The following is a 12,006-nucleotide window of genomic DNA, read 5'->3' as shown; positions in this document are numbered from 1 at the left end:
GATCAGAGAGAAGGACCAGAGAGATGAGAGAGACCACTGTTCCGAGGCCATTACACCAGGCATAACACTTGGTTTATGTTTCTGTTTCCCTAGATGGGATACACTAGTGGTTACACCAGGCATAACACTTGGTTTATGTTTCTGTTTCCCTAGATGGGATACACTAGTGGTTACACCAGGCATAACACCTGATTTCTGTTTCCCTAGATGGGATACATTAGTGGTTACACCAGGCATAACACTTGGTTTATGTTTCTGTTTGCCTAGATGGGATACACTAGTGGTTACACCAGGCATAACACCTGATTTCTGTTTCTGTTTCCCTAGATGGGATACACTAGTGGTTACACCAGGCATAACACTTGATTTCTGTTTCTGTTTCACTAGATGGGATACACTAGTGGTTACACCAGGCATAACACCTGATTTCTGTTTCCCTAGATGGGATACACTAGTGGTTACACCAGGCATAACACTTGATTTCTGTTTCCCTAGATGGGATACACTAGTGGTTACACCAGGCATAACACTTGGTTTATGATTCTGTTTCCCTAGATGGGATACACTAGTGGTTACACCAGGCATAACACCTGATTTCTGTTTCCCTTGATGGGATACACTAGTGGCTACACCAGGCATAACACTTGGTTTATGTTTCTGTTTCCCTAGATGGGATACACTAGTGGTTACACCAGGCATAACACTTGGTTTATGATTCTGTTTCCCTAGATGGGATACACTAGTGGTTACACCAGGCATAACACTTGGTTTCTGTTTCCCTAGATGGGATACACTAGTGGTTACACCAGGCATAACACTTGGTTTATGATTCTGTTTCCCTAGATGGGATACACTAGTGGCTACACCAGGCATAACACCTAATTTCTGTTTCTGTTTCCCTAGATGGGATACACTAGTGGTTACACCAGGCATAACACTTGGTTTATGTTTCTGTTTCCCTAGATGGGATACACTAGTGGTTACACCAGGCATAACACCTGATTTCTGTTTGTGTTTACCTAGATGGGATACACTAGTGGTTACACCAGGCATAACACTTGATTTCTGTTTACCTAGATGGGATACACTAGTGGTTACACCAGGCATAACACTTGATTTATGATTCTGTTTCCCTAGATGAGATACACTAGTGGTTACACCAGGCATAACACTTGGTTTCTGTTTCCCTAGATGGGATACACTAGTGGTTACACCAGGCATAACACTTGGTTTCTGTTTCCCTAGATGGGATACACTAGTGGTTACACCAGGCATAACACTTGGTTTATGTTTCTGTTTCCCTAGATGGGATACACTAGTGGTTACACCAGGCATAACACTTGGTTTCTGTTTCCCTAGATGGGATACACTAGTGGTTACAACAGGCATAACACTTGATTTATGATTCTGTTTCCCTAGATGGGATACACTAGTGGTTACACCAGGCATAACACTTGGTTTCTGTTTCTGTTTCCCTAGATGGGATACACTAGTGGTTACACCAGGCATAACACTTGATTTCTGTTTCCCTAGATGGGATACACTAGTGGTTACACCAGGCATAACACTTGATTTATGTTTCTGTTTCTCTAGATGGGATACACTAGTGGTTACACCAGGCATAACACTTGATTTCTGTTTCCCTAGATGGGATACATTAGTGGTTACACCAGGCATAACACTTGGTTTCTGTTTCTGTTTCCCTAGACGGGATACACTAGTGGTTACACCAGGCATAACACTTGGTTTCTGTTTCTGTTTCCCTAGACGGGATACACTAGTGGTTACACCAGGCATAACACTTGGTTTATGTTTCTGTTTCCCTAGATGGGATACACTAGTGGTTACACCAGGCATGACACCTGATTTCTGTTTCTGTTTCCCTAGATGGGATACACTAGTGGTTACACCAGGCATAACACCTGATTTCTGTTTCCCTAGATGGGATACACTAGTGGTTACACCAGGCATAACACTTGATGTATGTTTCCCTAGATGGGATACACTAGTGGTTACACCAGGCATAACACTTGGTTTCTGTTTCCCTAGATGGGATACACTAGTGGTTACACCAGGCATAACACTTGATTTATGTTTCTGTTTCCCTAGATGGGATACACTAGTGGTTACACCAGGCATAACACCTGATTTCTGTTTCCCTAGATGGGATACACTAGTGGTTACACCAGGCATGACACCTGATTTCTGTTTCTGTTTCCCTAGATGGGATACACTAGTGGTTACACCAGGCATGACACCTGATTTCTGTTTCTGTTTCCCTAGATGGGATACACTAGTGGTTACACCAGGCATGACACCTGATTTCTGTTTCTGTTTCCCTAGATGGGATACACTAGTGGTTACACCAGGCATAACACATGATTTCTGTTTCCCTAGATGGGATACACTAGTAGTTACACCAGGCATAACACTTGGTTTATGTTTCCCTAGATGGGATACACTAGTGGCTACACCAGGCATAACACTTGGTTTATGTTTCTGTTTCTCTAGATGGGATACACTAGTGGTTACACCAGGCATAACACTTGATTTATGTTTATGTTTCCCTAGATGGGATACACTAGTGGTTACACCAGGCATAACACTTGGTTTATGTTTCCCTAGATGGGATACACTAGTGGTTACACCAGGCATAACACTTGGTTTCTGTTTCTCTAGATGGGATACACTAGTGGTTACACCAGGCATAACACTTGGTTTCTGTTTCTCTAGATGGGATACACTAGTGGTTACACCAGGCATAACACCTGATTTCTGTTTCCCTAGATGGGATACACTAGTGGTTACACCAGGCATAACACCTGATGTATGTTTCTGTTTGCCTAGATGGGATACACTAGTGGTTACACCAGGCATAACACCTGATTTCTGTTTCCCTAGATGGGATACACTAGTGGTTACACAGGCATAACACTTGATTTCTGTTTCCCTAGATGGGATACACTAGTAGTTACACCAGGCATAACACTTGGTTTATGTTTCCCTAGATGGGATACACTAGTGGCTACACCAGGCATAACACTTGGTTTATGTTTCTGTTTCCCTAGATGGGATACACTCCGCTGCACGTGGCGTGTCACTATGGAAACGTGAAGATGGTCAACTTCCTGCTAAAGAACCAGGCCAAGATCAACGCCAAAACCAAGGTTAGGCTCCCCTCCAGATTGAACATATCTATATAGATGTTGATGGTTGTAGGTATGGGTGTTGGAGTGGGTATGTGTTGGTGTGTTTAATTAAAGAGGTGTGTCTGAACTCTCCTCCTCCCCCTTCAGAACGGATACACCCCCCTCCATCAGGCGGCCCAGCAAGGCCACACCCACATCATCAACCTACTGCTGCAGCACGGGGCCTCTCCCAACCAAGTCACTGTGGTGAGAACACACACACCTGCTGCAGCACGGGGCCTCTCCCAACCAAGTCACTGTGGTGAGAACACACACACCTGCTGCAGCACAGAGCCTCTCCCAACCAAGTCACTGTGGTGAGAACACACACACCTGCTGCAGCACGGAGCCTCTCCCAACCAAGTCACTGTGGTGAGAACACACACACCTGCTGCAGCACGGAGCCTCTCCCAACCAAGTCACTGTGGTGAGAACACACACACCTGCTGCAGCACAGAGCCTCTCCCAACCAAGTCTCTGTGGTGAGAACACACACACCTGCTGCAGCACAGAGCCTCTCCCAACCAAGTCTCTGTGGTGAGAACACACACACCTGCTGCAGCACGGGGCCTCTCCCAACCAAGTCACTGTGGTGAGAACACACACACCTGCTGCAGCACGGAGCCTCTCCCAACCAAGTCACTGTGGTGAGAACACACACACCTGCTGCAGCACGGGGCCTCTCCCAACCAAGTCACTGTGGTGAGAACACACACACCTGCTGCAGCACGGGGCCTCTCCCAACCAAGTCACTGTGGTGAGAACACACACACCTGCTGCAGCACGGGGCCTCCCAAACGAGCTGACTGTGCTGAGCAAAGGATTCTGGGAGACATTGCCATGTCCCAGAGCCCCCACAGCTGGGACTGTCACCAACACTATCTCATACACACTAGGCTGTCATTAGCATGCACTGTAACAGTCACATCACAAACACAGTGGTCCATCCATTGTCTTTGGTATAAACAGTAGATACTGACACACGAGGAGGGGTCAGGGGATAGGGGTCATAGTAATATCTGACTGTCTTTAACAGAATGGTAACACAGCCCTATCCTTAGCCAGGAGGCTGGGTTATAGGTCAGGGGTTAGGGGTCATTGTAATATCTGACTGTCTTTAACAGAATGGTAACACAGCCCTGTCCATCACCAGGGGGCTGGGTTAGGGGTTAGGGGTTAGGGGTCACAGTAATAGTAATATCTGACTGTCTTTAACAGAATGGTAACACAGCCCTGTCCATCACCAGGAGGCTGGGTTATAGGTCAGGGGTTAGGGGTCATAGTAATATCTGACTGTCTTTAACAGAATGGTAACACAGCCCTGTCCATAGCCAGGAGGCTGGGTTATAGGTCAGGGGTTAGGGGTCATAGTAATATCTGACTGTCTTTAACAGAATGGTAACACAGCCCTGTCCTTAGCCAGGAGGCTGGGTTAGGGGTTAGGGGTTAGGGGTCACAGTAATAGTAATATCTGACTGTCTTTAACAGAATGGTAACACAGCCCTGTCCATCACCAGGAGGCTGGGTTATAGGTCAGGGGTTAGGGGTCATAGTAATATCTGACTGTCTTTAACAGAATGGTAACACAGCCCTGTCCTTAGCCAGGAGGCTGGGTTAGGGGTTAGGGGTCAGGGGTTAGGGGTCACAGTAATAGTAATATCTGACTGTCTTTAACAGAATGGTAACACAGCCCTGTCCATCACCAGGAGGCTGGGTTATAGGTCAGGGGTTAGGGGTCATAGTAATATCTGACTGTCTTTAACAGAATGGTAACACAGCCCTGTCCATCACCAGGAGGCTGGGTTATAGGTCAGGGGTTAGGGGTCATAGTAATATCTGACTGTCTTTAACAGAATGGTAACACAGCCCTGTCCATCACCAGGAGGCTGGGTTAGGGGTTAGGGGTCAGGGGTCAGGGGTTAGGGGTCATAGTAATATCTGACTGTCTTTAACAGAATGGTAACACAGCCCTGTCCATCACCAGGAGGCTGGGTTAGGGGTTAGGGGTCAGGGGTTAGGGGTCACAGTAATAGTAATATCTGACTGTCTTTAACAGAATGGTAACACAGCCCTGTCCATAGCCAGGAGGCTGGGTTAGGGGTTAGGGGTCAGGGGTTAGGGGTCACAGTAATAGTAATATCTGACTGTCTTTAACAGAATGGTAACACAGCCCTGTCCATAGCCAGGAGGCTGGGTTAGGGGTCAGGGGTCAGGGGTTAGGGGTCACAGTAATAGTAATATCTGACTGTCTTTAACAGAATGGTAACACAGCCCTGTCCATAGCCAGGGGGCTGGGTCAGGGGTTAGGGGTCAGGGGTCAGGGGTTAGGGGTCACAGTAATAGTAATATCTGACTGTCTTTAACAGAATGATAACACAGCCCTGTCCTTAGCCAGGAGGCTGGGTTATAGGTCAGGGGTTAGGGGCCATAGTAATATCTGACTGTCTTTAACAGAATGGTAACACAGCCCTGTCCATCACCAGGAGGCTGGGTTAGAGGTTAGGGGTTAGGGGTCAGGGGTCATAGTAATAGTAATATCTGACTGTCTTTAACAGAATGGTAACACAGCCCTGTCCATCACCAGGAGGCTGGGTTAGAGGTTAGGGGTCAGGGGTCATAGTAATAGTAATATCTGACTGTCTTTAACAGAATGGTAACACAGCCCTGTCCATCACCAGGAGGCTGGGTTAGGGGTCAGGGGTCAGGGGTCAGGGGTTAGGGGCCACAGTAATAGTAATATCTGACTCTCTTTAACAGAATGGTAACACAGCCCTGTCCATAGCCAGGAGGCTGGGGTACATCTCTGTAGTGGATACTCTGAAGGTCGTCACTGAGGAAACACAGACCACTCTGGTGAGACCAGGAGATACTGTTCTTATTACGTTAGTGTATGAAACAGCTGAAGTGTGTTAACTAAAGCCTTCTAGAAACACCATGAGAAGTACAGTAGCCTGCATATCTAAATACATATATGTTGTCTTACAGTTATCCACATGTAAAATAACATCCTTCGTTTGATAACGACTCATTAGAAGGTTTGTTCCCTTTCTAGACGGTGACCGAGAAACATAAGATGAATGTTCCAGAAACCATGAACGAGGTTCTGGACATGTCAGATGATGAGGGTGAGAGATGCAGGAGTTATGTTTTAATAACCTGATCATATCCAGTGAGAGATGTAGGAGTTATGTTTTAATAACCTGATCATATCCAGTGAGAGATGTAGGAGTTATGTTTTAATAACCTGATCATATCCAGTGAGAGGTGCAGGAGTTATGTTTTAATAACCTGATCATATCCAGTGAGAGATGTAGGAGTTATGTTTTAATAACCTGATCATATCCAGTGAGAGATGTAGGAGTTATGTTTTAATAACCTGATCATATCCAGTGAGAGGTGCAGGAATTATGTTTTAATAACCTGATCATATCCAGTGAGAGATGTAGGAATTATGTTTTAATAACCTGATCATATCCAGTGAGAGATGTAGGAGTTATGTTTTAATAACCTGATCATATCCAGTGAGAGGTGCAGGAGTTATGTTTTAATAACCTGATCATATCCAGTGAGAGATGTTTTAATAACCTGATCATATCCAGTGAGAGATGTAGGAGTTATGTTTTAATAACCTGATCATATCCAGTGAGAGATGTTTTAATAACCTGATCATATCCAGTGAGAGATGTAGGAGTTATGTTTTAATAACCTGATCATATCCAGTGAGAGATGTAGGAGTTGTGTTTTAATAACCTGATCATATCCAGTGAGAAATGTTTTAATAACCTGATCATATCCTTATGATAAATCAACATAATATATGGTTTAGGTTTATGTATTTTTACGCTTGATCATTTTTCTATGATTTTTAACACTTTACTCATTCAAATTACACAGTTGGTAAAGCCAATGTACCTGAAATGCTCAATGAAGACTATTTATCTGATGTTGAAGAAGGTACTTTCACCTTTTTACTTTTTCTTAGTTTCTTCAGCAGATGTTTGACAGATGTCTCTGTTATTTTATTTCGTCTCAGTTCGTCTCAGACTAACCAGATATCGTCTCCTGTCTCACGCTAGGTGTGTTGTCATGGACTCTGTATTTTATGCTTTGGTATCCCAGGAATATTCCTTTATCTGGGTTGAACCCAGGGAACTGATCTTTCATCCAGAGAGAGAGATGACATGTATAACATACCTTACTCACTGAAATCATCTTGATACAGGATCTTTGTTTTAACAGAGATGACATTTATAACATACCTTACTCACTGAAATCATCTTGATACAGGATCTTTGTTTTAACAGAGATGACATTTATAACATACCTTACTCACTGAAATCATCTTGATACAGGATCTTTGTTTTAACAGAGATGACATTTATAACATACCTTACTCACTGAAATCATCTTGATACAGGATCTTTGTTTTAACAGAGATGACATTTATAACATACCTTACTCACTGAAATCATCTTGATACAGGATCTTTGTTTTAACAGAGATGACATTTATAACATACCTTACTCACTGAAATCATCTTGATACAGGATCTTTGTTTTAACAGAGATGACATTTATAACATACCTTACTCACTGAAATCATCTTGATACAGGATCTTTGTTTTAACAGAGATGACATTTATAACATACCTTACTCAATCAAATCATCTTGATACAGGATCTTTGTTTTAACAGAGATGGAATTTCAGTGTGTCTATGAGAGCTACTGTCGTAAGTGCAGACTTTGACTTTACATTAATGATACTAAACACAAACTAACGGTGTTTGTGTTCAAATGGTTTCTAATATAGAGTGAAGTGGACAGATTTAACTGTCTCTAAATGTATCTCTGCTGTAGCTGAGTGTGTAGTTACAGCTCACTGACCGTGGTACTGAGATATCATCGTATTAACGGCTGTGTGTCTCCGTAACACCCTGCAACATGCTAAACATAGATCACTCATTTCCTCAACACTGTTAAGGCCAGAGTAATGCTCAGAAATACAGTCAAACGTTTCCCTCCAGGTGTCGTGTATCTGTGTGTTTCACGTGGCCTTGACCCCTAGCCAGGTATTAGCCAATAGCAAGGTCTAGTTCAGACCAACAGCCAGGTATTAGCCAATAGAAAGGTCTATTTCAGACCAACAGACAGTTATTAGCCAATAGCAAGGTCTAGTTCAGACCAACAGCCAGCTATTAGCCAATAGCAAGGTCTAGTTCAGACCAACAGCCAGGTATTAGCCAATAGGAAGGTCTAGTTCAGACCAACAGCCAGGTATTAGCCAATAGAAAGGTCTAGCTCAGACCAACAGCCAGTTATTAGCCAATAGCAAGGTCTAGTTCAGACCAACAGCCAGGTATTAGCCAATAGAAAGGTCTATTTCAGACCAACAGACAGTTATTAGCCAATAGCAAGGTCTAGTTCAGACCAACAGCCAGCTATTAGCCAATAGCAAGGTCTAGTTCAGACCAACAGCCAGGTATTAGCCAATAGGAAGGTCTAGTTCAGACCAACAGCCAGGTATTAGCCAATAGGAAGGTCTAGTTCAGACCAACAGTCAGGTATTAGCCAATAGCAAGGTCTAGTTCAGACCAACAGCCAGGTATTAGCCAATAGGAAGGTCTAGTTCAGACCAACAGCCAGGTATTAGCCAATAGGAAGGTCTAGTTCAGACCAACAGTCAGGTATTAGCCAATAGCAAGGTCTAGTTCAGACCAACAGCCAGTTATTAGCCAATAGAAAGGTCTAGTTCAGACCAACAGCCAGTTATTAGCCAATAACAAGGTCTAGTTCAGACCAACAGCCAGTTATTAGCCAATAGCAAGGTCTAGTTCAGACCAAAAGCCAGGTATTAGCCAATAGAAAGGTCTAGTTCAGACCAACAGACAGTTATTAGCCAATAGAAAGGTCTAGTTCAGACCAACAGACAGTTATTAGCCAAACGAAATACAGCTGACTGTCCCAGCCTTACTACCATACCACTGTCACTGATCTAGTCCTGTCCTGGTCTGATCTAGTCCTGTTCTGGACCCTCAGTCCTGTCCTGGTCTGATCTAGTCCTGTCCTGGTCTGATCTAGTCCTGTCCTGGACCCTCAGTCCTGTCCTGGACCCTCAGTCCTGTCCTGGTCTGATCTAGTCCTGTCCTGGTCTGATCTAGTCCTGTCCTGGTCTGATCTAGTCCTGTCCTGGACCCTCAGTCCTGTTCTGGTCTGATCTATGTAAATGTAAATGTAATCTAGTCCTGTCCTGGACCCTCAGTCCTGTCCTGGTCTGATCTAGTCCTGTCCTGGTCTGATCTAGTCCTGTCCTGGTCTGATCTAGTCCTGTCCTGGACCCTCAGTCCTGTCCTGGTCTGATCTAGTCCTGTCCTGGTCTGATATAGTCCTATCCTGGTCTTATCTAGTCCTGTCCTGGTCTGATCTAGTCCTGTCCTGGTCTGATCTAGTCCTATCCTGGTCTGATCTAGTACTGTGCTGGTCTGATCTAGTCCTGTCCTGGTCTGATCTAGTCCTGTCCTGGTCTGATCTAGTCCTGTGCTGGTCTGATCTAGTCCTGTCCTGGTCTGATCTAGTCCTGTCCTGGTCTGATCTAGTCCTGTGCTGGTCTGATCTAGTCCTGTCCTGGTCTGATCTAGTCCTGTCCTGGTCTGATCTAGTACTGTCCTGGTCTGATCTAGTCCTGTCCTGGACCCTCAGTCCTGTCCTGGTCTGATCTAGTCCTGTCTTGGACCCTCAGTCCTGTCCTGGTCTGATCTAGTCCTGTCCTGGTCTGATCTAGTCCTTTACTCTGGAGACACAGGACAGCTGTAAGACATGATACCCTTAGAGCCTCAGGAGGCAGGCAGGAGAAAGCTGATCTGTTTGTGAGTGAAAGAGAGAGAGAGAGAGACAGAGAGAGACAGAGAGAGAGACATTGCTTTGAAAATGTTTGAGTGCAGAGCTTGTTGCTGAATCCTGTGTCCCTCGACTGGATCTTGCGTAGTAAGTGATCGTCTCTGAGTGATTAGGACAGAGAGGGTGGAGTAGGTTTTCTGGTGTGATTAGGACAGAGAGGGTTGAGTAGGTTTTCTGGTGTGATTAGGACAGAGAGGGTGGAGTAGGTTTTCTGGTGTGATTAGGACAGAGAGGGTGGAGTAGGTTTTCTGGTGTGATTAGGACAGAGAGGGTGGAGTAGGTTTTCTGGTGTGATTAGGACAGAGAGGGTTGAGTAGGTTTTCTGGTGTGATTAGGACAGAGAGGGTTGAGTAGGTTTTCTGGTGTGATTAGGACAGAGAGGGTTGAGTAGGTTTTCTGGTGCGATTAGGACAGAGAGGGTGGAGTAGGTTTTCTGGTGTGATTAGGACAGAGAGGGTGGAGTAGGTTTTCTGGTGTGATTAGGACAGAGAGGGTGGAGTAGGTTTTCTGGTGTGATTAGGACAGAGAGGGTGGAGTAGGTTTTCTGGTGTGATTAGGACAGAGAGGGTGGAGTAGGTTTTCTAGTGTGATTAGGACAGAGAGGGTGGAGTAGGTTTTCTGGTGTGATTAGGACAGAGAGGGTTGAGTAGGTTTTCTGGTGTGATTAGGACAGAGTGGGTGGAGTAGATTTTCTAGTGTGATTAGGACAGAGTGGGTGGAGTAGGTTTTCTGGTGTGATTAGGACAGAGAGGGTGGAGTAGGTTTTCTGGTGCGATTAGGACAGAGAGAGTGGAGTAGGTTTTCTGGTGTGATTAGGACAGAGAGGGTGGAGTAGGTTTTCTGGTGCGATTAGGACAGAGAGGGTGGAGTAGGTTTTCTGGTGTGATTAGGACAGAGAGTGTGGAGTAGGTTTTCTGGTGTGATTAGGACAGAGAGTGTTGAGGGAAAGAGAGGGTGGCGGGAGAGGGAGAGAGAGGGTGGAGGGACAGAGAGTGGAGAGGGAGAGAGGGAGAGAGTGTGGCGGGAGAGAGAGAGGGTGGCGGGAGAGATGGAGAGAGGGAGAGAGAGGGTTGAGGGAGAGGGGGAAGGTAATACTTGAATGGACATTCTTGTGAGGAATGTCACCAGATGAGGTCTGTCAAGTTTTGTTGTGTGTTTCTGCAGTTAGAGAGGGCAGGGGAGGAGAGGGAGAGGTGATGGGAGGAGGGGGAGGAGAGGGAGAGGTGCAGGGGAGAGGTTGGCGGAACAGGGGAGGAGGGGGGAGGTTGGAGGAATGGGGGAAGAGGGGGGAGGTTGGAGGAATGGGGGAGGCGGGGGGAGGTTGGAGGAATGGGGGAGGAGGTTGGAGGAATGGGGGAGGAGGTTTGGAGGAATGGGGGAGGAGGTTGGAGGGGGGGGGGGAGGGAGAGGCGATTGGAGAGGTGCAGGGGGGAGGTTGGAGGAATGGGGAAGGGGGGAGGTTGGAGGAATGGGGGAGGGGTTGCTGTAGATCAGCAAGGGGTCGATGAACTCTGCTTTATCGCCGGTGGAATGCTGTTCTCCCCTCGCTGGATGGCTAGCTGGCTGGTCGATGTGCACTTGCTCTAGTTTCTACGTTTTAACCCCTCCTTTCCTCTGCGTCATCTCTCTCCAACGTCCATTAACACTCTGCATCGGGACTCCCCTGGACGGCTAACTCTACAAACCTACTCATCATAGCTGCAATATTGGCTTCTAACTTTAGAATGGGTGTTGTTGTTGAACACGTTGTTTTCACTGCTTAAACCATTGCTGTGTATTCAGTGACTAAACAAGCGTTGTGTGAGTAACTGAGTAGCCCAGTGGCCTGTCAGCTGTGTGTCCCGTGGCAGAGCAGGGGACAGGACAGTGGAACAGGCCTCCAGGCTATTGATCTGCTAAAACAGCCTGTCTGGTCTGTAGACAC

At 45.8% G+C, this 12,006-nt stretch overlaps 1 protein-coding gene across 1 annotated transcript in view; it reads left to right on the top strand.

The window, feature by feature from the left end:
* Positions 1-7,935, top strand: part of LOC139569899 (ankyrin-3-like) — a 195,762-nt gene extending 187,827 nt beyond the window's left edge. The window contains exons 20-24 of the mRNA XM_071391224.1: positions 3,069-3,167; positions 3,297-3,395; positions 5,946-6,041; positions 6,241-6,313; positions 7,883-7,935. Of these exons, the coding sequence (XP_071247325.1) occupies positions 3,069-3,167; positions 3,297-3,395; positions 5,946-6,041; positions 6,241-6,313; positions 7,883-7,935 (420 nt within the window). The remainder of the gene's footprint in view (positions 1-3,068; positions 3,168-3,296; positions 3,396-5,945; positions 6,042-6,240; positions 6,314-7,882) is intronic.
* Positions 7,936-12,006: the final 4,071 nt, after the last annotated feature.

The sequence above is a fragment of the Salvelinus alpinus genome, chromosome 3 (assembly GCF_045679555.1).
Source record: "Salvelinus alpinus chromosome 3, SLU_Salpinus.1, whole genome shotgun sequence".
In the NCBI taxonomy this organism is placed as follows: Eukaryota; Metazoa; Chordata; class Actinopteri; order Salmoniformes; family Salmonidae; genus Salvelinus; species Salvelinus alpinus.
The sequence above is the reverse complement of the archived record's forward strand: the minus strand, read 5'-3'. Positions and strand labels throughout refer to the sequence as shown.